At 40.0% G+C, this 27939-nt stretch overlaps 1 protein-coding gene across 1 annotated transcript in view; it reads right to left on the bottom strand.

The window, feature by feature from the left end:
• THSD7B (thrombospondin type 1 domain containing 7B) overlaps nt 1-27556 on the bottom strand; it is a 243242-nt gene extending 215686 nt beyond the window's left edge. Inside the window, exon 1 of the mRNA XM_066323167.1 lies at nt 27395-27556. Within this exon, the coding sequence (XP_066179264.1) occupies nt 27395-27533 (139 nt within the window). The 5' untranslated portion in view covers nt 27534-27556. The remainder of the gene's footprint in view (nt 1-27394) is intronic.
• Nucleotides 27557-27939: the final 383 nt, after the last annotated feature.

The following is a 27939-nucleotide window of genomic DNA, read 5'->3' as shown; positions in this document are numbered from 1 at the left end:
GTTATTTCAAAAGAAAGTGCTCCCCAGCAGGTGCATCCTGCTGTAGCCATCTCCATCACCTCCTTACATTTGTCATAAAACAATTTTACAAGAGCTTGTAACACTCTCATATGTGTATTAAAACACCTGGAGTATACACAGAAGCACACTCTACTCTCCTGAAAGGTCAAAACCCAAAATTTTCAAAGTCAAATTTTACTGTCTGTCAACTGCAAATTATTCCACAACTTGAAAGGGCGCAGCACGAGTAAATTCAGAGTAAATTCAGAGGTGCTGCTATCAGGTGGGGTGACACACAGAGGTACTGTCGTCCTTATTCCTCCAATTAAATAAAAATGGGAACTCCCAGAGGCTGAGAGTAACATCAACTTCCCAAATCACATGGTGAGATATTAATTTTGAAGAATTAAGGACTTTAGTTAAACCAGGTATTGCTGACGCAGACGTCCCTTTACTAACTAGACATTGTTGAGGTAAACTTCCTTTTTTTTAACATAAGCCGGATTTAAGGAACTGATAAATCAGGAGACCTGTCAACTTAATCAATAGACTCCAAGAACACAATGTGATCATAAATCAGATACTCTTGAGAAAACAGGATCCAGGTGTCACCAACACTACAAGGTTAAAAAGGCAAAGCGAGGAAGACCCATCTTATGTCATCATTTTGAGACCCCACCCCATAAGAAGGACCACCGACCCATTTCAAAGAACAAACTACGCGTGCTTAATTGCTTTTTGGCTAATTACCATACGAAGCGGGGAATGGGATGGACCAGAGTCATGAATATGCGTTTGTGTTTTGGGTATTCAATACTCCTGCACATAAAAAGACCCTGTGATCATCTGTAAATTATGGTGTGTATTTGGGAGCTATCCCGCACGCTGCCCGGCGTCAGAATAAACATACACTTTCTAACTTCAAACTGTTAGAGACTCTTTGTCCGTCATAGTTGGATATCGGTGTTAGATCAATATCCATATTTTTTTAACAAATCAGTGGAACAACAGCCAGCACAAGGAAACCCCAAAACACCCAGCCACCCATCCCCAGCAGGGCATGAGGTGAGATGTGCTCTGACAAAAGTCCCACAAAATATGCATCAAACATAAATCTTTTCACTGTAATATACGAATGTCTAACACTGATGGCAGCAAATCAGTAAACATCATTTAAATTGTCAAGCTTTAACAACATCCATCCCCTGGAAGTGTTCTTCAAAGCCATGTTTGCACAGATTAACCAGGGCAAGGGTACAGTGACGCATTGGTGAACTTGCAGTGGGATGAGTAAACACAGTAAGAGTGTAAATATGAAAATACTTCCCATAATACTGTTTGAATTACGGGGTAATTAGGTGCTTTTTTAATGCATCTTGTGGAACTTGGGCTCAGGCTAACACACAGCTATGGCCTTGTTAAAAGTAATTCATTCACCACAGACTTCAGCTTCGAAGGAGGAAGAGTCTAAAGTTTCAGCTTAATAATTCATTTCAATTTTAAATGCTGCATATATAATATCAATATTTTAGCACTTTAATCACTGGGAAACTGAACACATGCTTAATTTGAAGTTACAGAAAGGAATGATGTGAGGCAGACTGTGGCTGGCACCTCAGATCTGCCCTTGGAAAACATTTCACTTGCAGAAAGAGCTGTCCAGATCTGTTGTTCTGAAATGCTCACAGACTGGATTTGCAGCCTGCCTTCTACTCACAAGCTGCATGAAACAACCTGTGAGACATTTAAAGACATATTTGTGAGACTGGGCTGTTAAAAATCTAGGGTTTTAATGAAATATTCTCAAAGTCACTGCACTTTTGGCATAAATTTTGCTTGGTTTATGAAATAAAGGTAGCACACACATTCTGAAGTATGTATGCACAGATTTGTGCTGCCAGGCACTGAAATCCTTTGGGTCATAAAAGGCATTTTTGGTAAATGCCAGTGAAGGCTTCCCCAAGATAAGAGTTTTAGCACACACTGGGCATCTCCCTCTGCCCAAGCAGGGGAGCTTTGAGTATAAAACTGCTAACAGATGGCAATGCTTTACTTTATAAAGTTATTCCAGTAATTAAAAAAGCAAATTTTTCCACTTCATTTCTGCTGATGCAAATCCATTAGAAACCTTGATATACAAAAGCAGCCCATTTCTTGTGACAATTTAAGTGTGACTGCTCAAAATTTGTCACAGACATAACAAGTGTTATCTGGGCTTCATCCAATCTCAATCAGACTTGCTCAAAGAACTGCACTTCAACCCACACTGCAGCTCTTTTTTAAACAAAAACACAAGGTTCAGGGCAAAAGAAAGTTCACATGTTCACATGACACCACTGTGTTTATTCCCCATTAATTGCTGAGAGGGGATAACATCAGCTAACCACCACCCACGTGTGAGCAAAGTGTCAAATTGGGGCTTTTTAATATAAATGTGCTTTAAATAGTATCCTCACATTTTTATGTCTATGACATACAATGCACAAAAAAAGAAATTTTTCGTTATTACAATAGTGCTACACATCAGTCACAAATTATTAACCAGTATTTTCTGACAATTCTGTCTGTTTCAATTATTTATTATTTGGCATATGCTTTACATTTTTTTCTTAGATTGTACTTCTCCTGTCTTGTCAATAGGAATTCATATTTGCTATTCAATTTACATAATGTGTAGGCTCTCCTGAATCATCAAAATAAGCTGAAGTAGTAGGGAAGTGACTTACATGAATATCAACAACTCCTATTTTTCACTCCTAGTGACATCCATACAGAAGCCAAAGTATTAAAAAAATAACACCAAAAAGAACAGGGAAAGAAAGGCCAGAGGGCAGCACGATAGGAAAAACATCTGGCATCAGGTAAAACAGGGTAAGAAAATGGTAATTATAGAGGAGAGGGTTTTCCTTGGAGCACACACAGAGGCGTGTGCTCACCACTACTGTATCCAGCCAGGGGGGCTCCTGAACGTGATTTAATTTGGAACACAGGGCACCTCTGCTGATCAGCTAAGGAATCCTAATCCAGCTCTAAGCAGCTGCCAAGAGCAGACTCTGCAGCCACAGGGCCAGAAAATAAAACTTGATAGTTTAAAAGCCAGCCAAAGCACTGGGTGGCAGCTGAAAGAGGTGATTCAGCCCAAAGAGGTGTCTCATTGTCACTAACACCCAGCTAAAATTATACAGATGATCACCACAGGGAAAGCCAACAAAGTCCTTATCAACCACTTCTCTGAATGACATGCTCATGAACCTCATCACTCCTACCCCAATTTTACTGTGAGAAATATATTTAGTAGAGAAAGACAAGTTCAATCTTTCTGGTAGGAAAAAAAGAAAAGCGTATTTTATGCTTTTCCAAATTTATCAGGAAATAATTTCTCATGCAATGATAAAAGGCACGGTTATGCTGAAGTGTGAAGGAGTACCAGACACAGCACATCTTCACTGGCAAGGAGAGTGTGTTCCACTTTTCTGCACAACTCATTACTGACAAAACCCCAAGAAAATCTTTATAATGTTCTGTTTCTCATTTCATGAATTTTACAGCTAATGTGCTTTCAGTCAAGAATAATGTAGTGATTAGGACAGAGCAGAGTAAGAATATCTGGCAATGTAATACCTATAGAATTTAATGAATTTCTCTCTGCCTAGAAGAAATTTATTGATCACCAATTTTTTTTCTAGCTTTAGATCAATTTTTACATCATTTAGCATAAAGTTTCTAGAATTAATTCATGAGAAGGTACAGATAACAAGCTTTAAAGGTAACAAGATATTGATTTGTGCGACTTTCTATGCTAATTTTAGGATTTGATCACAGCTAATTTAATTTGACTGGCGCTTTTTTCGCTTTTAGATATCTACAAAATAACTTGAGGATGAAGATTCCCTTTGACAATAACTTCAGAAGACTCTATCCGAAAATAAAATCAGGAAAACTTCCAGGGTTCTGTACTCACTTGTGCACACACACTCAGGTATGAATTCACACACCAGCTTGTTTAGTGGCAAAAATATTACCTGGAGTAATGTGCCAAGACACGAGGCCAGGGAGGTCTCAGCATGGAGCCACCTTGTGATTAAGAGTCTCCACTGAAATAATAAGTTTAAAAATACCAGGCGTAAAAGATGTCTTTTGCCAGGGCAGTGCTTAGCACTATCTCACGTTGAGTCACGTCATGTGTTAAGCACTTTGTGCCAAAATAATGCAATTTCACACTGAAATAGTTTAAGGCATGATTTACTGACTGGAGCTTTCACATTCCTTGGCACTTGCTCTGTGGTTCCTGGACCCACAGCACTGGACAAGCCTCTCGGACAGGGATTTGTTAAAAGCAGAACTCCTGATCTAGGGTAACTGTTTGGCAGCCAAATTAAATAAAATCTAGAAACCATCTGTTTTAGAAACTTTAATGATTAATTTTAGGAAGATGTTCTAAAAATGAGATTATTTTTGGCATAGCATTTATTTGTAAGACATATCGCTAGCAATCCAGCATTTTTCATACCAGGCTTATAACTACATTTTCCAGTTATCCATCTGGGCCCCTTTTCAATTCAGTGGTTTAATTAAAACTCAATGGTATTATCAATCTGTTGCATTTTTCATTTTGATGGTTATTACATTTACAGTACAGCAGGAGTACAAATTAGAGTAAGAAGATAAATCTCATCTTGAAATTTCATTTCTCTATCTTCAGTAACTTTCCTTGTCATAATATTTTCTAGTTCATTCACGTTCATAAAACAGTTTTAATGATCTAATTTTTTTATTACAATAAGGGAAAACAGGAAAAAATTCTTTTTCAATAGCTTGACACATCTCACAGGGTATCTCTCATCATTCATTCCATCAGTCTGGTCAACAGATGGCCATTACACAGCAAGGTTGGGAAAAGGTCCATGACGGGGTTGATATTAAGTTTTCTTTTCACCTCTTAAGTATGTAATTTGGCAGCAGGGAGCCAAGCACATATTTAAGAAACAGAACCAGAGACAGAGATGTAGGGAAGTTTTAACAGATTCCCCAAAGAAGAGAATGGGGAAACAAAAATTGCAACGTTGCAAGTTGCCAGTAGATTCAATTAATATTAAAGAAGAGCATAGCTGTGCTTCCAAACTACCTACACAGTCCTGGAGGACTTCAGCTTGAGGATGCAATATCCAGGGCTTTAAGAAGATATTTATCATCTTTCCTTTGGGCTTTGTGCACCATTCCCAGTGCATCCTCTGTTTCCTGGGGAGACAATTCCCCTTTTCATTTCCAGCTCCAAGCTTTGCAGCAGAGCTCCTACCACGCCAGTGCTGCTTGCCTGGCTCTGAAAAATGGCAGGGCATTTGGAGCAAACACATTTCAAGACTTATTAAACCAAATTTTAGAGCTGGCTTTGGTACTTATACTGAGGTTATACAAAAGAGGGGGGGGGGGGAAAAACTCAGGGTCCCACATTCAGTGCCATTGAATGCTTCAGGTTTTCAGGATGAAACATTTCAAATGCTGCCTATGGGTATGCAATATGAGAACCACTAAGAGTAAAGGAAAAAGAGGAAAAGAATATTCACCCTGTATCAGTGGCTGATAGGCAGCAATCTTAAAACCTTACAAAATGCAGGGCATAATTCAGTTAAAAACCACAAACTGTAAGAAAGAGGAAAATGATTTATTAGCCCAAGGATACAGTTAGCAAAAACCTCTCTTTCAGCCTGCCATAGCAGAGTACAATGAATTAAATTTTGGGCCTTGCTGCTCTAAGATGGTTGGATGTCAGAAGCACACAATTGTTTCAAGAGTCGTTCGGACAGATTCATGGCACAGCTCATCAGGGCTGTGAAGGTTATTATCCCTCATAATGGTGCAGCTCAGGGCTTCCCAAACTCCAGGCTGCCAGAAGTGGAAGGGGACACAAAAAGTCTCTGTATTCTCCCCACTTTTCCAGAGCATGACAGGCAGGCAGCGTGGGCAGTGCTGGGGACAGGGGCAGCCACTGGGGCACTCTGGGCTGGGCACTCCTGCTGCTCTCTTGGACTCACCCGAAAGACGGGAAAACCAAGGATTGCTGAAGGTCAGTATGAACACACCCCTCTATTCTCACATACATCATCTTCTGGCCTTACACCAACAAAGAAACTACTAAGAAGCATTTATCTGATTAATGTTTTGCAGCAATCAAGCTGTCTGCTGGGACCACCATTTGTCAGAAGTTGTGCCTGGGTTTGCGGTGTTCATCATTTCGTTTCCGCAGACCTCACACAAAGTCAGTGGAAATTCCTGCTGACTCAAATGCTGGACCAGAGCCAGTGTATCCACAAAAAAAGTGGTTATACAGCTTAAGGGAGGGAAAATTATTTAGCTGCTTGGTCAATGATATTCCATCTTAGATACTGATCTTGATTACTGAAGGAGAACAAAGAACAACACAGTAAACTCTGACAGGCATCATAAAATCATGACGTCCAAAAAAGAGCCTGTATCATAACAAGGAATGTCATCTAAGGCTCAAAGTGTGGCTTTTTCCTTTTACTGTCAGCAGAGGGTTCATTTGGCTGAGTCTTTATAATAGCAGTGTTTTAAAAAAAATAAAGGAAGTTTAGGTAACAGTACTTTTCAAGAAACATACACAAATAGCAGTTTTGCAGCTGATCAGTTTGACACACCTGGCTATCAAAATGTTCAGGCTTCAATGAAAAGCCTGTAGTTAGTTGAGAGGAGCTACCAAAAGTATGTCTTCAAGCTGACATTCCCAACAGGATTTTAAAAGCACCTTGGCAGTACTGAGTGTACCATCACCCCCAGCCAACACCCCACGACATCTCACTCCACACACACACACAAGTGTCACTCACTTCAGCCAACTCATGTACATCTAACGTTGAAAAATGTTACAAATCCAAAATAGAAATTATTCTAAATGCAAACATAACTGCTCCAGGGTCATATAGTGGGAGCACTGACTAGTAATCTTCCTGTATGAGGCATTGAGAGGCACGAAAAGGACTTGGCACTCACTTGGATTAACTTTTGATATGAGTCAGAACACCCAATTATCCTTTGTGCTGTTGAAAAAATCCGCCCTCGTCTCTAATTCTTGTATTTGCATAGGAGTTGACACCTATTAAAACATCATTAGGTATGCAGTCAAAACAACATAACACTTCAAAAAAATTACTGGTAGTCACTGTTAATTGCCTGTAAAATATTTCTTTAAAAAACTCGGTAATTGGATTCAATATTTCAGGTATCTCTTCCACAGGTTTTGGGGTTGGATATTTAGCAGGAGAGCCTCAGCTCTGGTATTTGCACCAGAAAGAACAAGAAGAAGCTAGAACAAAGTAGTAGCCTAAGCTTTATTATTAGTTCTGACTTAATTGCAAAAGTAAAGAACTGAAGTGCCTACCAATTCATACCTATATACAACTGTTGTTAAAAGAGTGGATGTCTATACAATTGAAACCATTTTGAGGCCAAATCAAATTGAACAAAATCATTTCAAGAGATGTAAATGGTCATTGCAAAGTACTTTATCAAACAGGTGGAAAGAGCACAAGCTTGTTAAAAAGGATCAAGAAATCCAAACATAAAATTGTAAAAAAAAAAAAAATAATAATAATAATACAGATTAGCTTTTATAACTTACCACACAATGTAAAGAAAAGATGGGAAAGCAGGATGATTAGAAAGAAAAGCTGGTTAGAATCAAGGCTAAGGAACAGATGAGGTTTCAAGAATATCAGGAGCTAAAGGAATCATGCCAGCAATATGATTAAGTGCCTCGTGGGTGCTGTGAGGTGCCATTAGACAGCTCAGCCCATCCTCTCGGACACTGAGCGATCCATTCCCTGCCCTGGATCGAATGCTTTGGTTCCCCTGTGCCCTGAAGGACACCCAAGTGACCAGAACACACGGAGATAAGTGTTCCTGAGCAGTGCCCCGACTGCAGCCTGTGCTCCATCCCAGGGACACACATTTCTGGCAGGAAACCCCAGACAGCTCTGCACCAGACGCTTTTTTAAAATATATTTTATTCCTACTGTCGTTTCTGATGTGGGCATGTTTCACACAGTCTTGCCAAGGCACAGAGTGCAGCAGTGCCAGGACACTGTGAGAGTTTCAGTACCACACTCCCTTCCCATCAGCAACAACTAACTCTGAGCACAGAACTGTGCTGCACCAGAGCGTGGAGAATAAAAAGGGAAGAAAAGGTAAATTGGCAACAGATCAATAACCTGCCAAGAAATGATCGTTTCTTTAATAAGCCAGAAAATAAACTGATCTCCAGAATAATATTTCGGTTTGAAGCTGAGTGAGAGACTGGAGATTACATCAACTGAACTAAACAAAATGCCAAAAATTTATCTGAGTGCTCTATCACTCTGAAATTACTGCAGACAAACTGCCTATTTACCCAGAGGAAGCCAGCTATGGACATGAGTAAGTATTTCTTCTTTGTTAAAATGAAAATACTATTTGGTCTCTTAAAGCGAGGTATAATACAGCACAAACTGCAAGTGTTTTCTCATCTATTCTTGAATCCCTTTATAAATGGAAAGGCCACTTAGCAAATAACAGAAATGAATGCAGCTGCAAAGTGAATAGAGATAAGTGGGGAGATGAGCAGCCACAGCTGTATCACATTGCTTAGTACATTAAGTTAAGGTAATCCCAAAGGCTGGGATTTAAACATCATTTGCAGAAAAAGCAGTTCCAAGAACCACTCTAAGATGTAGTTTATCAGAGTTCTCTATGGCACTGGGAGTCCAAAACTGCCCAAAAAGGTGCCTGTCCAGCACTGAAGAGGATGACCATGAGCCATCAGCCAGATTAAACAGCAACCAAAGAATTACACAGATTTCTGAAACAAAGAAAGAAATCTGCTTGAGAAGTATTTTAAAAGGCATGATTTTCCTCCTTATAGCAGGAGAGAGAGCAGTGGGAGGCAGATAGCACAGGGCAAAATCCACATCATCTGTGGTATACAACCAGGAGCTGGGATGGTGATTAGAAACTTTTGGGGATTATAACTTGAAAGGTGTTCCTAAAGTTATATTAAACCTCTTGTACCGCAGCTCAGCTGGTGCATTACTAATATTGGCCCTGAACATAGAGTTCACTGCTTGCTGGTTAATTACATCCCATTAAAATCAATGAGGGCTTTGATCCTGATTTGATTCATGTTAGGTTATTTGAGCAGCTCCTGGCTGCAGCAGGAAGGTGTCACAGCCTTCCTGCCTGTCTTTGTGACAAACTGAGAAACAATACACTGCACAAAATTTGGACTCTCAAACATTTTATCACTAACTCAGCCCCCTGAAGGAAATTACTGATCAGTTTGAGGACTGACCAGGGAGAAAAGTATTCCCGAGATTTTAGAGGGAGCAAAACATCTTTGCATGAGCACAAATAATGCCATGTTGACTTCAGGTAAGTCTAACCACTCTACAGATACATAAAAGTCCACTGTGGTTTTGGGCAGCTGATGCAGTTTATTATCAAGTTTATTATGTTTTTCCCTCAAAGAATTTATCTAAGAATAAGCAGAGGCCTGACAAAACTATTAAAACCACAGATTCTTTCTGTTTCAGTCTGTTCATTGACTTGTTCTCCACCCAAAGCAGACATGAACTCACAACAGCACAAAGAACACCTGGCAGGTCACAGTGCAGGAGGATGCCATTAGCGCCTCCCAGTTTGTTATGTTGGATTTTATTGTTAGTTTTCTGCTGTAAATTCTGTTTTCCTGCAATTCCACTAAGCCTAGGTGAACTATACACCATTTACCAGAGTTTAACTCTCTGCTGACTGGTCCCCATAAACAGCATTGGTTGTCACAGCTACGAATGCAGAGAAATGGCAAAAACAATCCAACGGGAAGTATTGTGTGTTTGTGGCAAAACAAAAAAAAAAAAAAAAAAAAAAAAAAAAGAAAAGTGACAATTATTTTCCTTTTATTGATGACCCTGAGCACAGTAAGGTGCTGGCAAACATCCTTCCTCCCACTCCATCACCGCCCTGGGTGCAGTGTGTCCTACACGACCACTAACCTTCATTTCACCTTTTTTTTTCTCTTTCCCTGATGGATGCAAAGCTGCACAGGGACAGGACAGGTCCACACCAAAGCAGGCAGGACACGGGCTTGGGTTGTCAGTGCAGGGGCAAGAGAGAGAAAAGAGATTGCAGATCTGGGCCACTCTCTTTCACTTTCTTTCAAAGTATCAAGAAGCTAAGTGGTTGCATTAAAATTAGGAAGGATGCCCATCTGCTCTCAGTAGTTAGCATCCTTCCAAGGAGCCACTAAAACCTTTTGTGAGAGATCTCATTCTGGAAACAAGACCCACAGCAGTTTATATGCTTGAGAAGGTGGAGCCCGATCTGAATGGAGAGAAGGTGGCTGGCAAAAGGTATTTCCTGGAAGGTAAATGTATTTGTTCATTCTATGGCCTTTCTGCCTTCTGTTAAATTTATGAGCTTTTATGCTCTGTTATATTTTCAGCATTCAGCTCAAAAAACCTCAGTCATGGCACAGAACGAAAAAATCCCATAAAGTCAAAAAGCATAAAGAGAGATTTAACTGCCTCTTCTTAATTTTTTTTTTTTCAGCTCCGGGATAAATCTTTGATGCAGACTGAATGTCTCACCTACTCTCCAGCAGGGGCAGAGGAAATGCACAACTGGAACACCTCCTGAAACTGCTGCACACCCCAGGCTCTCACCACAGCCCAGTGCAAACACATTCCAAGACCAGGGCTCAGAGATGCCAGGGATGGTGCCAATTCCCTGCCCACCCCACCAGGATCTCCACAGGCAACAGGATTCCTCTGGAGCCTCTACACTGCTGCTGCCACCCATAAATTCCCACGAGTTCTCTACCCAAACATCAGCTCTGTCTGATCTGTCTTCAGAAGCTGCAAAATGCTGAGCTCTAATATATGACAGCAAGCGGGTCTAAATCATTTCACTTCTGAGCTGTCACACACACAAAGCTTTGGGTGAGGCCAGACCAGTCTGCCAAACATCATCTGCCACAAAATCTTCTCAAATTAGAAAAGAAAAGAAAAAGCCAACAACCTACTTTATTTAGCTTTGGTTTTTGCCTCCTCTCCCCAAACTGTGAGCTATAAATTTCCCCAATTAACGCAATTTCTCACAACCAGTAACACCACTGGTACCAGGCAGCTGTCACCACCACGCCTGTTAAAGCTTTACAGACAACTCACAGAAAAAAGCTGGAACAGTACGTGGGGTTTTGGTTTTGCATCAGAAGAATTCAAGACTGAAACATAATTATTATACTTAGAAAAATATACAGAAGCTACCCAGAAGATATTTTATCTACAATCCCACCTGGTTTCCAAGTGAAAGGAAATCATCCAGCTTTAAGAAAGAGACTCCAGGAAGGGTCACAATAAACTGGAGGAAATGAAGCTCTGAAAATTAAGCTTTAGAAGTTTGTAATCTTCCTCCAGGAGACCAAACTTCATCTTTTCTTACTCCCATAATTTTACTCTAAACAGCTGTGATAGTTGCAACGACTCCTTTACCTATACCTGAAGCTATGCTCATTTTAAGAATTTACATTTCTCTGGGGATTTTTTTATTTATGTAGAATAAAGTACCAGGAAATATACGTATCATTTGGGTTGGAGGAGAAACCAGAAAACAATGTCAATATTTCATTTTAATATCACAAAGCAAAAATTCAGGGACTTTCTAGAAACTCAATTCCTGCTCTTTGAAAGGAAGTACCTTGGAAAAGAAGTTTCAATTTCCAGAAGTCCATTCTTATCTTCCTCATCACCTGCACATGGAATAATTTCATTCAGTGGTGTTATATAGGAAACTCTGCTACTCTCACTTCTGAGCAGAATCACTGGAATTGTGATTAGCCATAAGATTTTAAACTGAAAGTATGTTTTAAACAAGATGGATTACTACAAGAGTAACCCAAAAGACTGGATTTTGGGGGGTTTTCCTATTAATTTTTTTTGTCTTCTCCTCACAGGAAGCTCTCAGATCTCTTGGTGCTGTGTGCAGTCCAGTTCAGCTCCTTTCTCACGGACTGAGAATGAAGCTGGGCCAAGAGCATCTCAGGTGTGTGGTGCTGATGCAGTGAGGCCTCCACTGCTGTGCAGCAAATGGGAAGCAATGTTTGAGTGTGCCTGACTCTTCTGCTGTCACCCAGCAATTCAGATCATGGCATGAAATGCACAGTCCTCGAGGTTGGCAGAACAGATGGAGCCTTAACCTTTACGGGAGACTCTGGTTACACAGCTTCTGCATCTTAAATAATTTATAGGATCTGATCATATGGGAGCTTCAGCTGTGGAAACAGACGATGCTGAAACAAGATCTGATCCAATCTGTTCATCTGCCACTGTTCAAAACCTGGGGAAGGTGAACAGGTCCCCGGAGCCCACGGCACTTGCAGGCATGGGATTTCCAGCCCCATAAACTTGTTTATTCCTGTTTAATGCTTTCAACACAACCCAGCATCAGTTTGTGGTATACCACATTCGCTCTAGCTAATCAACTTTAATCCAATTTTGCTCTAAAACCAAGCAACTTTTCTTCAAATCACAGTTCAGGCGCACTGCAGGTAAAGATGCAAGTTAAGCAATCGCTGCACGTTATCAGACAAATATTAAGCAAAAAATAGTAGCTTGCTCTTAAGGTAGAATATTTACAAATGGGTTCAGTGGTTCTGTGGGATTGAAATGGTAAACAGGACCTCATTGTAGACTGAGGAAACGTGAACCTGAGAGCAGCATTTGTGCTGACCCCCAGGGTAGGCAATGCTGGCACAGGGACACTCGGGGGGCTGTGCACACATCACAGAGCAGCCACAGTGCACATTTGCACTTCCACAAAGCAACAGAGCAGGGAGAGGCAAGTGAGGAAGCAGCACAAGCACATTACCCAGGTCAGAAATACACACAATAGCCTGTTTTTAGTATCTCTTATCAAACAGCTGGGGCAGTCTGAAAGCTCCCCAAAACCATTTAGGAGAAACATATTAAAGCAAACCATCCCCAGTTCAGATGACTTTAAAATTCCAGGCTAAATTCTACTTTACAAAAGCTGATTCATGAACAGACCAAATATTGCTGTTCTGGGATGCACCACAAAGAGCAGGGCAGATGGTCTGGGGTGGCAGCAGCTTCACTCATCCGATTTTAATCCATCACCACAGCCCTGTCAGAGCCTCAGTCACGTGTGCTTCACTTAACTCACTTTTGGGTTCATGCAACGCATCCAGAAAAAGCTCACTGAACAAGATGTACAGCTCATATTTACTACTCAACCCTGCCAGCATTCCTGCTTTTTAAAAAGATTGGAGAAATAAATTTACTCTTGGCTGCGAGAACCTCTGCCAGCTTTTCTATCCTAACTGTGTTTTAATTGGATCAGCCCTTAAACTTTTCAAAAACAGTGTTTAATGAAAACAAACAGATGTACAACTGCCAAACGTCACTGGGAGACTGTTAACATGTGTCATCACCGAGTTTTAATAGCAAAACTAAAAAAAAAACCCGAAGATTGAGAGTTATGACAGGGAAATATGGTTGCTATAGAAGTCCAGCTTCCACAAGACACCTCTCCCAGCAGAAGGAGCTCCCACACACAGCCCCAGCAGGTGCCTGTGCTGGATTTGGTGTGCACACTTCAGCCCCCAGCTCCCACAGCGCTCCCACAGCCCCCTTCAGACTGCTGATTCAACAGAAAATCCTGCCAAATATAGGGGGAAATAGAGTTTCCTTCATGCCAGGCTTCAAATCGACTCCTCCAGCAGCGGGATCTGGCCTGAGCCCCTGTGGGCTGGGGACATGGGGTGGAGCTGTGCCCAGGAGAGGACACATCTCCCTGTGGCAGCAGCTCCATGCTGCAAACTCCTGCACAGACACACTCACCTAACAGGTTCCGAGTCACTGGCCAAGGCAGCTTCTCCAGAAGGTAATTCCACTTCAGCAAACTCAGAAATATCCCCATGCACATTATGATCCCTATTTCTAAGAAAAGAAGCTGAATAAAATAGTTTCTCCCTCTACTTCCCACAGGAAAGCAAAGCAAAGAGCCTGTCTAAACTTTCTTCCCTTTTCTTAATGAAACTTTTATTGATTTTTCATCCTTGTGAATCATTGCCTCGGAGCAAGTTCTTTTAGCTGCAGGTTCTCACATTTAATTTGTATGTATGCTTAAGGGAAAGTTTATCAACAGAGTCTCCAGGAAGATACTAGAAGGGTTTCATGAAAAAGCTATGAAATTTTACATATGGCATTTACCAGCCTAGTTTAACAGAAAAAAAAAATCCAGAATAAAGCATGACATTAACAATCAGCAGATTCCTGTGACAGCCTATGGCACCTTCATGCAGCTGACAGTGCACAAAGAAAACAGAAATCAGGCTGAATAAATTTGTTCTGATAAAGAGTAAAAATAAAAAAAACCCACCAGACATTCAGATGAGTGTATCTTCCACATGTTAACAGCTACCCAAAGATAAGGAAACAGAACATGTGTGTGTATGTCCATAGGATAACAGGACAATTTCTGCTCAAAAGTGTATTTGAGTTGGGCAGAAAGAAACTGCTAGGATTTAGTGAATAAATAAATGAAAAATCCATCAGCAATACATTAGCAGACAAGACAGCTTTGCCAATACCAAAGACATAAAAAGGAACAAATCTCTGATAATTTATTCTTAAGCTAAAATTTTCCAGCTGCTTCAATTGCTACTTACATGGGAGAAAAACAACTAAAATGCTACAGACCTTTTAGTTCTCATTCATGCAAAATACATTAATTTTACTGGTCTGGGAGGAAACAAATTTATAGGCCAACAAGCAGCATACAGGGTGCAGTAATTCAAGTAACTATTACTCAGGTTTGTCTCTAAGAAAAAGAGGTATCCTTTGCCTAAAAGTTAATCTTTTGAATTGTGACTAATATTGTCTAAATGGCACTATCCACAAGTAAAGTATAGAATTGGTTCCACAAGAACTGAAAATAAGGATCTTTCACAAAGTATCTAGGCTACTGGGGGGGAAAAATAATCAGGACCTATAAGACTTTTAGAACAAAAGTTAATAAGTTGAATCATTTGTCATTTTATCAGTCCAACACCTGTTCTTTGAGAGGTGAAGCAAAAAGAGAGCTCGATGGAAATCTTTTCCCCACGCTCTCTATCTGTCTTGGCACTGAAGTATAAACTCATTAGTACTATCCTAACGATGATAACACAATTGTCCTTAACTACTTCCCGAATTACCTGATGAAGGAAGGAATTCAGCGTGTTTCCTAGGTATATCAATGAATACCCAGCAGCAGACATCCATGACAGAGCCTGCAGTGCACAGGAGTGAAGCAGGGGAGAGAAACCACTGCTGGTCACAGGAATGACTCTGAACAAACAAACCCAGGCTGGATTGTGCCAAGGGGAGAGAAGTCCTTGAAGTGCACAGGAAGAAGCACATGAAGCCAGATGAGATTGCTTATGCAGGATGCTTGTTCTGCTGAATGAGAAGAGGCAACACCAGCGCCAGGAGCAAAAAGGGGATTTCATAAAGAGAAACTGAAAAAAAAAAAAATCATGTTTGCTGATCATGACAATTAGGTCTTCTGTTCCAAAAAGGTTTAAAAACTGTAAACAGTTATTGGGATAAGGAAGTGCTTGGGAAATTTTTTAACTCTTGCTAAAAAGGCCATACCAAAACACTGAGAGTAAAAGAAAGAACATTTATAAATCCTACGTGAAGTAAACATGAAAAGGTTGCTCAGCTGCAAGATAACTGAGTAATGTAACCTTTCAAAGCAGGAGAAAAAAGTGATTAGACCATCCCTTGGATTGAAAATGATTGATCATGCTGCTGGTATTGGAATTGAAGTTGACTATAAACTTTTTATGTAATTGCTTTATCGAATGTAGCATAGCTTTATTTGGCAGTGTAGTCAGAACACTAAGTTTTTACACTGCAAGTTCTTTAGCTCCTGACACACCACAGACACACAGTTACAATACATTTATCCCAATGACACTGGATTAAATGGGACATTCTAAGGTTGCCTCCTGACCTTTCAGTTAAGGTCTGTGGGGAATCTTCTGCCTGCAGAATCATCTAGCTGATTTGAGTACCAGCAGCTTTCCGTCCTCTGCAGCTGTTCGCTGGTTTATTCCATAAACTATATCAAAAAAAACTTAAATCTGATTTGAGGCCCTGTGTGCTGTAATAATTAAATCATTCTGAAGACTTTGAAAGCTGGTTCATCCATTAAAAAAAAAAATCAATCAAGGACAAGTAAATCACAGTGAAGAATAGTAGGTAAAAGTTTCTTTTTTATATTGGAGCACATTGAAATATCTATGGGAAAAGCAGTGGGGTGAGGAAGTGTTTGACATTAAACTTTGTTTTTATCTAAAAAGAACCGCTTCAAAATTTAAATGTAACTACACAGAATTACCTTTTCTCACCTGCTTTTCAATTTCTTTGATTTACTATCCCCTGGTATCACTCCCTGCTCTTTGAAGAGAGTCCTGGCAAAGGTCAGCAGTCAATTAACCATCAATAAATACCCAACATGAGAGTGACAATTTCGGGCTGCCTGAGCTGCCATTACTAAACCAAGCAGCATGTTCCAAAGCTCATAACAAAAGGCATAAAGTACTTTGGAGTGTTCCGAACATAAATATAATGTTACCTTTAAAGCAGTAAGTATGAAAAATATCAAAGGAGGTATGTAATACCAAGTTTTATCATCTATTGCGCACGTATATTGATTTAACCGAGACACGCTCACTTATCTACAAAGCAAAAAATTGGGTTTTAAGTACTGTACTTTGCAAGACCCTTAGGGCACAATAACATTACTGTCATCATTTACTCCGACTTCCCTGTCTCTCATTTGATCCGTCCCCAGTCTTTTCAAAACATTGCAGCTCTGTTTCTATTTCTGCCACCACGCCAGTGCCCTTGGCTGGATGGCAACACTGTAATTACACACGGGTGACATAAAACACGGGCGAGAATTAATGCATAAACACACACACACAGAGGCACTGACATCTACACAACGAATTTAACACCCAGACACATGGATAATTTTCCCAGTGCTGCACAGGCAAGGATGTACTCGGGTTTTGGGAAGGTTGTTTTGCACACTTTCTCATGTTTGAAATTGTCTGGGGATGATCCTAAAAGCAAGATCATCTTGGCATTTTGCAGAGGAACGCAGAAGATAGAGGATTGATATTTCCTTAAGAGAGAAGTGGGATCAATAACAGTCAAAACTTTGGATAAACCCTCATTATCAGATTCTTACAACTTCAAAACGAATCGAGTGAGCCTCCTGTTAAAGGCAACAACCTCCAACTCCAAATTTCACATTAACAATGTTTTAAATCAAGATACAGCTACACAGTGGTTAAGAAATACTTAATGCCAATTGAAAACCACATGCACTGAATTAGTTTAACTGAAAGTACTGAAGTTTAGTAAGTTATTCTAGTGATAGACCATATGCATTTAACACACAGAGCTGCAAACAATTCACTGAAATTTATTTTCACTTCTGCTTGGATACAGCGTTATTTTATTAATGCAACCAAGAATATTAAGGGAATGACAATAGAAGCGTGAGTGCTACTTTATGAGCACTAATAACAGAACTTCCAGAAAGTTTCTGGTGTTTAATCACTAAAGCCTCCTTTTAATCCTTGTCTGTAAAACTAATTCTGTACCCTATCCAGACAGCTGTTTCAAAGCTTTGCAGCTAATTCACATCTAAATTTATTTAATGCACAGAAAATTAAAAGTACAGAAATATTTTTTTCTCTATACAGCATCCCACTGTGAAGATCTTCAACAGATAGAAGAAAAGTGCTTATTTTGCTTAAAAGCAGATGAGTTATAAACACAACTAAGGGTCAAAAGATGTTAAAGATGTCACAAGTGCTCAAGTTTTCCCTTTGGCAGCTTCAAACCTGGAAAGTTCTGATTATAAATGTCACCATGTAGAGAAATAAAACATGCCTCCCATGTAGGTGGGTATTATTACACTATTGAAATTTGAAGGTCTTTGGATCTCAGGGGTGACAGAATAAACCCCAAAAGACGCCACACAGTGAAAAATTTCAGGTGGCAACACAATAAACACCTGGATTTAACCACACGGGTGGCATGCCCAGTCATGTTTCACATTTCTGTGGACTTACAATAAAGTCCTGACAAAGACTTAAAGAAGTACCTACCTCGCACATTTCATTTTCAAGCATATTGAAAATATAATGCATTAAATGTCAGAATTTTTCAGAGTCATACAGCGTGAACTATTCTTGCAAATGAAGCGTAGGAACACTTTCAAAGCTGCTGTTGACTAAGCCAGGGAATATGAACCTTTCATTACCACTTAATTCTGTACAGGGTACAACACAACCCCGAGCTCGCTCGCAGTCACTTGGGTTGTGCTGGTGACATCAGCCCCTCCTCAAAGCTGAAAATCTGACAGCACGGCTTTACAGAGCCATGAAGAGCTTTTAAATAGATCCTGAGAAAAGAATACATCAGCCAAAGAGCAAAATATATTGCTTAAGGTAACTCAGGGAGGTTGGCTGTCCTGTCCCCGGGATCAGCTGGGTACACGGCACACACACTCAGCAGCCTTGCAGGCGCTGGGCTGGCTCCTCTTTGAACATATGCCCTTTCAAGTGAAATTAATCACTCTCTTTATCACTCCTGCAGCATCTGGAGCCATAATCATTACCCAACTGCTGGGGAAAGAAATGAAACCACTAATCGCACAGGGAGCAGGGCTTAGCGTTCAGAGCAGGAAAGTTTTTATTAAGTTCTCATTTGAAAAGTGATTTTTCATGGCTGGCCTTCTAGGACATGCCACACAAAAGCTGGATCTGCTTCAGCAACTGTCTACAACTCACATCCAGCATACAGAACCAATGTATTTAGAACCACCATAATGAGGGTTTAACATGCTTTTCCAAACTTAGCTCTATAATCCTATATCACTATTACATGCAAGGACTACACGGAGACACATTGAACCACGAGCTTTAAAAGGTCTCTGGAAGAAGGAACTGCAGAATTCCGCAAAGAGGTAGAGACAAGACAGTGTCATCAAGAGCAAGGAGCAGGCAGTGCCTCTGCAATCACACCCTGCACTCAGACTGGTCCAGCTCAGGCAAGCTGATGTTCTGACATTCAAAACTCCTGCATTAAGTGATCATTTCATCATATCCATCCACTAGCTGAGGGTGATTGAATCAAACTATGTCAAGACTATGGAATAACCTGGATTACCATGAAATATCCCTTCTAACTTCTCTACTTCCTGCTCCCGGCTTTTGCCATCCAAATTTTCTGAAACTAAGAAAGAATGTTTTAAAATTCCTTTTGGAAAAAAGAAAAAAATAATAAATGAAAAATGAAAAAAAAAAAAAAAAAGATGGCAGGACTATTCTCAAAAACAGAAGAAGAAGAAAAAAAAATCTAGGGAGTAAGGGTATCAGAGTGCAGACTTCCCAAACCTCATGAACAGTCCCTAGAAAGAGTCAGCAGCACAACTTGCATACTGAGAACAACAACGTGTATTTTAGGGATTTCTAATACAATTTTGTGTTATTTTCACCCACAACTGTGCTCTACACAAGAGCTGAATGAGGAAGTGATTACCCTTATACACTGAAATCATTCAACTAAGTGGCCAAGTAAAACCCTTAAGATATACTTATTTAAAAAAAACCTGCAGGGTTCTGAACAAGGGCAGCAGCAGAAAATTAAATCTAGTACTCCACTAAAACAGGCTGAAAATGTGATCATCCATTTTTAATGCTCCCCTATACACAACAACAGAAATCTTTCCAACAGCTGCATTCAATTTAAAAAATATTAACCCCAAGGAAAAACTACAAAAACATCCCCATCTGTTTTTCTTGCCACTCACCGTGCTTTTGTGACTGAAATATGTACAACAATACAGTCCAACAAAGTTGAATGAAAAGTACCACAATTCCAATAATAAGCTATTTTTTTTTTTTTTTAATGAAAAAATTTTAAAGAAACCACTTTTGCAGATTTTCCCCTGTGACCCCCCCAGCTCTGTTCCCATAGTAACTATTGAGGAAAGAAAAGGATAAGAAGCCTAACATACTTTTCCCAATACCAACAAAAAACTGAAAAAAGCGCCTTATTCTCAAAAACTATTATTCTCAAGAAGAGAAGAGGGACATTAAAAGATTAGTGTGAATCTCCTGTGTAATCTAGTTTAAACCACCACCTACTGAACATCTGATGCTGGTTGACAAAGATGTTTGGTAAAGCAGGCGGCCTTGCTGTAAAAAGACTGCTGAAATAGTTTTGCAAGCCCAACAATAACAAAATGACCTGGCACATGCTGCAGAAGCTCCCCCCTGAAGGCAGCCAGCCCACAGCCAGGCTCAGCACTCGCCTCTGCCAAGCAGCTCGTACTCCAAGCCCATCAAGTGTTAATTTCAGCACTCATTTCAGCGTTATTTCAGTTCCTCCTCTGCTTGCCTTTTTAATTGGACTGGTACTCTGTGCTGCCTGTACTGCTTGCGGAGTGCTTTTCTAGGAAAATATAATAAGCCGAGGATTCCTTCTTTAAGCAGTGCCACCAAGAACCTGCCTCTGCTATCTACAGCTCCCCACAGGACACCAGAGCTAATAAACAAGCCAAGTTTTAGAGACAAGGGAAAACAGCACCAGTTTAAGTATTTCTGTGTCTCTAACCAGCACCCCAAACTCCTCCAGGGGCTATTCCAACATCTCTGATGCTGGCTGGCACTCTCTGTGTCCCATACATGGAGCTTTCAGCCCAGGGATAGGACCGACCCAGGGGTGTTGCCATTGGCTGCCATGGTGCCCTGGCTGTGGGGTCCTGGGTTGCCCTTCAGTCAATGGTCCATCAATGCCTTGCCCATGACTCACAGATAACTCCCTCCGGGGTTATCTCTCTTTAATGGGCCATCAAGGACTCACTGCAGAACTCCATCATTCCACTGGAGATGCTCCGCCCATGGGGGAGCCAAGCATTCTCACCTGGATAAAAAATGGGATTATGGACAGTACAGGCAGCCCTCTCACCCACTGGATTCTCAGAGGACCAGAGCTACCAGACCTTTCTACAGGATCACTGCTTCAGGAAGACCAGCTCACCTGGACTGCTTCCATCACCCTGATCAGGGTGTATTCTGACTCTGTCAGTGGTCTTCTGTATCATTGTACTTATTTTATTTTACTTTTTTTTTTTTGTTTTTCCTTTATTCCTATTGAATTGTATTTCTGACTTGGAGTCTCTCACTTGTTTTGCTTTCAAACCACCACACTGGCATTTACCCAACCCAGCAGCAGACCTCAAGCACCTGGAGGAAAGACCAGGCTGGAAAATGATGTTCCACCATAAGAAAGCTTCTCCAGCTTTTATGGAACTCTTCTGGTGTACATTTGTCTTGTTCTCTGCCAAACTGTGCACCTCCTGGCTGAGGGCACAAAGTCTTCACCAACTCTGAAATGTCTCACCCACCTAGGCACAAATTGACCAATTTATAACCCTGTGCAAAGGGTGATAAATTAAGGCAGTAGTGCATCTCCACAATTCCAAGACAAGCCAGATACAGCGTTGAGCAAGTAAGACCATGATGATACCAATATCAGAAGTGGAGTAAGATGGGTGAAGTGGAGCAGAACAATAGGTAATAAAATTTTGAGATTCATGGAACAGAAGGATGGAAATGTGGATAGGAAACAGTAAGGAACAAAGAAGAAAGAAAACCAAACATTTCAATCCAAAACAGCTGCACTTTTGTCTGAAGAAACATGAGATTAGCTTTGGGCCAGCCTTAAATCTTCTCAAATATCAGTGACTAATATCAACCAGCATATGAAATTTTGCTCCCAATGAAATTTTGCAAAACAACTTCCCTTGAATCTTCAAATGTTTATTTTTTTAATGGTTTGTAGAAATAGAAGCATAATTTATACTGCCTTCATAAAATATTATTTGAAGTAATTCTTTTAGACAATTAGAACTAAGTCTATTTTTTATTGAAATCACTTTTTCATGGCTACATAATGAAACTACGCCAACACATTAAAAAACAACTACACTGCTTCAAGTGAAACTGTTCATTACAAATATTTTTTGAAAAGTATTCAGAGATATGTTAAGCCACACAATTCTAATTCCAGTTAAATACTATAAATTATCAGTAGGTAAAATCTTAATTGAGATTTGATATAATTCTGATGAGCAGGCTAGAAAAGATTTACTTTGACCAACCCAGTTTCTAAGAAATAAGTTTACTCACAGGGGTCTAGAAGCTTGGTATCCTCAATTCATAAACACATTAGCAGCAATGACCAAAGAATTAAAGAGTAGTCTGGCTCAGGAACAGAGGCATGAAACTAACCATGAATAAAGTTAAAGGTAAAAATAAGAAATTTTATCATTTTAGAGCAACTTTTCATTATCAGGTTTATGGCAGTGTTCTGGTTAGTGTAAGAACAGAACTTATAGGTTTTATTTAAAACTACTAATTGCTTCTGCTGTCGATACTACAAGACAGCAATCTATAACCCAGGAGCATCCCTTCTGTCCCAACCTCTCAGCACAGTGAAGAACCTTTGAATCATACAAAGTTTGATTAAATCAAGGCTAAATTTCCACTTGAAAGGTTCAGCATTTACAACTCCATCCACCAAGGCAGCTCAGAACAACCCATAATCAGAATGTTTACCACGCAACGAGAAGCTTGAAAGCATCAGTCAGACACATCATAAACCTTCCAGGACACCACACAAAGATCACTAAAAAGCCATTTGTGCTTCATTCATGAGCCGTTGTCCCATCAAATAAAGAAACAATTCATTTAGGACTGATAATCACTTGCATTTTGTCGAGCTGTCAGGAAAACTTCACTTGTTGCAGAGCTATTTTTGCGTCTCCTTTCACCAAGTTTGAGCTCTGCTGTCCTTGAAGACCTGGACTCCTTTTAACATTTGGTGTACGTAGGTAAAAGCTGTCCTTTTCAAGACAGTAAGCGTCAAGGCACTTCCAAACCAGCATTTGACCTTCCTGAAATTACATCTGGAGAAAGGGCATTTACCGGCAGTATTATCTGAGAACCAGAGAACAAAAGACCTTTTTCATCATAGTCAGGGCTGCTCACCCACACTCACAGGTGGTTCAAAGGTTCCTCACATTAGAAGTGTTCTCTGGAAAGTTCATTTCGTCCCTTTTCCATTATGGATTGTTTCTGAAGAATGACTACAGATCAAATCCCATCTGCTAACCCTATTTTAAGGATGATTTCAAATACAGTAGTAACTCCAAATTAAGTTTTTTTATGTTCACCTTGGGCAGGACTACTTACTGCTCACACACCTGGCTCTCCAAAAGCCCACGAACTCCAGACGTTTAATGGTTTCTTCCTCAGGTAAAAATCTCTCTGCTGTGATCAGAATCATTACCAACCCATTTCCCAGTCGATACTTCACTTTCAGTGCTCTTCCACTCATATCAGGGAGCATGTCCCTGCTGGGCTAATAGCCATCCTGATTCATTTTACAGAGAAGGAAACTCACTGGGACACAACTCTGGGTTTCTAAACAGTCTCCTTCTTCCCTTCCATGGTAGGCAGAGGATTATTTCCATGACAGATAGCATTTTTACCATGATTAAAGAACATTTTCCACTAAAATCAGGGCATTTTCATCCTAGAAAAAACCTTTTTATAACACTTCTCTCATTAAAAAAATAAACCACATCATTGCTTAGCTCTGAGAGCTTTTATGGGTGATGTCCCTCATATCTTGCATTCTGTTTGTATTTTGGGGGGAACAGCACATGTCTGAGGTGTAGTTATGGAGGAGCTGAAGACACCAGAAGTGAAGGGGAGCCAGAGACTTTTCCATGAGCTACAAAAAGAATATCTGGAAAGAGACACTCCAGCACTTTGTAAAAATCCTAATTATCAGCCCCTTCCTGTAAAGGACACAAAATATTCGCATGAATCTTACAATCAATTCTGATTTTGGAACGAAATTTTAGACGCTCACCAAAAAAAAGAAAAACAACTAGAAGGATGCTGTGGACCTCGAGTGTGTCAATATTCTGTACACAGTTTTAAATCCTAATTGGCCATCACTAAAACACAGGCATGCTGGTATTGCAGAAATTCCAGGAAGTCTCAGGACTACTCAGTGTTGGAGAAAATTAACGTGGTGAAATACTCTAATTGCTAATTGGCAACTGCATTAAATAATATTAATTTACAAGAATTTAGGTCCAATTAAATTTAGCAACTGCGAGAAAATTATTCAGCTATTTGATGTTGCTGAGTAATTTAGCTGATATGATTATTGCTTTCATGTTTAGAGGCCACTAAATGAGTATCTGACAAGAAATGTCTGGAAACAAGAAGATGCAGGGTACAGATACTAATTTATAACTTCTAGAAGCCAAACATCAAAATAAATGGTTTTAGGACAGGCCACAAATTAGCAACATGCAAGTGATGGCCCTCTGAATAGCTGAGGGAAGAGTATATGAAATTAGCTCACACTGCCAAGTTCTCATGTTTTACAATTGCAGAGCCTGGGGTTTTCTGTAGATGCAATGATTTCAGGACATTGTTGTCCCCTAGACCAAGACCACCAAGCCCAGCATGAAAATGTACAAATCTCATTAGACAGTGTCAAGGCTGAAAAAAGTCTGCATTATAAACTGCAGAAATGATATGGTTTTTTTTCTCTTTTCCCCAGCCCCATCCATATTAAGGATGCCTCCCTGGCTTCTGTGTGCTATGATAAATTTATTTCAGTACATATAATATTAATTTTCATAAAGTCAAGCTTTCAGTAGCATAATCTTATTTAATTATAAGCATGGACATTTCAATAAGAAGTTGAACTTTCTCCCCAGCAGGTAAGTAACTTGCCATGCTTACACAGACAATTCAAAATTTAAAAACAGAACAGATCATTCCCCTTTTCCCATTATGACTGCTCATGTTTCATTCAGATTTTTTTTTATTAAAAAAAATTACCAACACCTGCAGGTTTTCCTTCTAATGGAATGGATCCACTCAGGTTTTATTTGAAAAGTTACTTAATTTTAGGTTCATTGTGCTCTGCTTTATCACTTTTTATTATTTTTTATTGGACAAAAAGTCCTCAAACTGTGGGAGGATTTTTTTACAATTATTGCTATTATACAAACCACAGACCTCAACAGGTCATGATCTCCACAATCCACATCCCAGAGTTATTTTATTATTAGCATCTTGCCACAAGGGGTTATGTTAACACTTCTACCTCTCCAGATCCACCTATTCCGTTTCAGTCACCACCTTTCTCTTCCCCAAAACACTTCCTTTTAATCTTCTGAAAGACACCCCTTTGTGATTAATCATACCTGAAAAAACTTTTCCTGTTAAGGTAGGAAAATGCTTACACAAAATCAAGCTACATACACCACCCTGACAGCAGACTGCCCTTTACTGCCCACTGTTATTTCTGTAGGACAACTGCAGAAACACAAGAGTCAGGATTTAGAAATGCTGATGCTTTATTACTACTGCAGAGGAAGTAGCAGCTTCACTAATTATACTCTAGCTTCTCAGCAAAACCAAATGTTTTCTATTCATTTCAAGTTCTGTCATTTGTGGTTACTGTTCATTTCAAGTGGAACTAAACATTTGGGGCTTAGATGTAACTTTTATCCAACTTTCAACAAAACATTTCAACGGGGAAAAAAGGGAAGGGGGTGATCTTTACAAATATTGGAGAAAAATCTTTTCGTCCCCCTCAATCAGGGACAATACATCAGCGGGAACCCTCACAAGGGCCTTTTCCTTTGGAAACATATCAGTCAAGTTGTTTTCTACCTCAAGTTCCGCTCCACAAGCAGAGAAAGTACATCAAAATACTCCTAGGATTTAAAGTTTTTAAGGTGACTCTCGAGAGCTCAGATATTTTAATTCACTGTGGGAGTCACAAGAACTGACAATTTTTCTGTGCATCTGGAAGAGAAGCTTTACAACAAGCCCATTGTGGAGCTTTCAGAGCATGGTGCCCACACAAACCTGGGCACCAAATTTTCTTAGTTCTAATTACATCTGCACCAGATGCCTTTGAGCATGAAAGCTCCTTGTTTTCAGCTGGAATCATCAAGTCAAATTAAAGTTTATGATTCCCCATGCACAGCCCCCAAAGACTGACAGTACAACATGCTTTGGAACTGAAGAGAAGACAGACAGCACTGAAGGCTCTAATTTGTCTTAAGAAAACAACTCTCACCTTTCAAAGCTTGTTCAAAAACCATGTAAATAACAATGAATTGGAGAAAAGAGAGTCACTGTTTATTTCCTCCTCATTTCACATGCTAGACAGTGTAAAGAAAAAAAGTCTCTAGAAATGTGGTATCATGCTGTACTTTACCAGCCCTTCCCCAGCTTCCCATACCAGCAGCCAGGCAGAAGTTTGTGTTGGTCCTATCAGAGCAGGAGTTCTCCCAGAAAAACTGCTTCATTATTCCACTAATTCAATCTATTACCTTCTACAGAAGTGTAATTAAAAAAAATAACCAAAGTACCAAGAACCTCTCGAAACAAAAAAGGAGGGAAATTATTTTTCCGTCCCATTTAATCTCTCTGTTGCTCAGCCACAAAAAGCCAAAGGATCGTGGGCCATTAAACCCCTGGTTCAGTTGGGCATTTTTGATTAAGCACTTCAGGTAACATTTCCCAAATTCACCAGTATTTCCATTTCATTGAATGTTCTCTGCTGTTGTGTGTTGTGCTACAAAACATCCAATGCACCTTGTTTGGTTCTGTGCAGCTGCACCACCCCATCTCCTACCCACCCACTCCAGCACCAAGAGTCTCCCAAAACATCTTCACAGGTTCCCTCACCTTGTACACATCAACCACTGCATGTGTCCAACATGACTGAGGGACAGAAATAATTCACTAAGGTTCCAGTGGAATTATAAATAAACCAACCAAGAGCATGAACTTCTGACTCAGTTCATCCTGAGAGATGCTGGTGAGCCCCTTGCATACAAAAATTAAAAGAAAATTATTAAATTTTTCAAAGAAAGCAACATGAGGATGATAATCCAGTACAAATACTCTTAGATGAAAGCATTAAGGAATCCAGAATTATGCTCTGGGTGCATAAACTGCAACAGACAGATTACTAATGTGAAACACAGATAACCCCTTCTATTTTTCAGAAAAAAAAAATTAGAATACAAGACATTATCAGAAATTTGTAAATTTATTATTGAACTAAAACAGAATGGAGAATGGACAATCACACCACCCATTAACACAGTAAGTATCTCGTAGAGAAGCTATATATCTTTTTCCTACCTGTTTTCCAGACAAACTGGTGACCTCTCCTGGCTTCCAGATCAGCTGTTTGCAGCATTAAGAAAACAAACAAAAGGAAGGGCTTCCCCAGGCTCTGCCATGCCCAATGAGGAGAAACCCAGTTCTGTTGTAGAAGCATAATTCAGATAATTCAGTCTCTTGTATTCTTTGGTCCTAAAATTAACAAAAAAGAGAAGGCTTGTTAAAAGATTTAAACCACCAAGAGGCTCAGCTAAGGGCAACCTGGTGGCCGCAGCTGATTTATCAGTCCCTGTGTGCCAGATTTGAGGAGGACGAGTCTGTTACAGGTGCTTCACTCAGAAGGGAAAAAAGAAAAGAGGAGGGGAAAAGAGAGAGGAAGGGGCAGCTCCCTGAGGACCTACAGTCCTGCTTTTAGCAGGCTCTTAGAGGAAATCTTAAGAGTGCCAATAAATGACAAGGGATCCAGTGGCAGTGTGTGGTGTGTCCCTTCTTTTCTCTCTTTAGCAGGAATGTTGTTATGATATAGGCAGACGAAACCAAAGGGAAAATTAATTCCATGCACA

Source organism: Sylvia atricapilla, chromosome 7 (genome assembly GCF_009819655.1).
Source record: "Sylvia atricapilla isolate bSylAtr1 chromosome 7, bSylAtr1.pri, whole genome shotgun sequence".
NCBI classification, from domain to species: domain Eukaryota; kingdom Metazoa; phylum Chordata; class Aves; order Passeriformes; family Sylviidae; genus Sylvia; species Sylvia atricapilla.
Note: the sequence above shows the minus strand (reverse complement) of the source record. Positions and strands in the feature narration are given on the sequence as shown.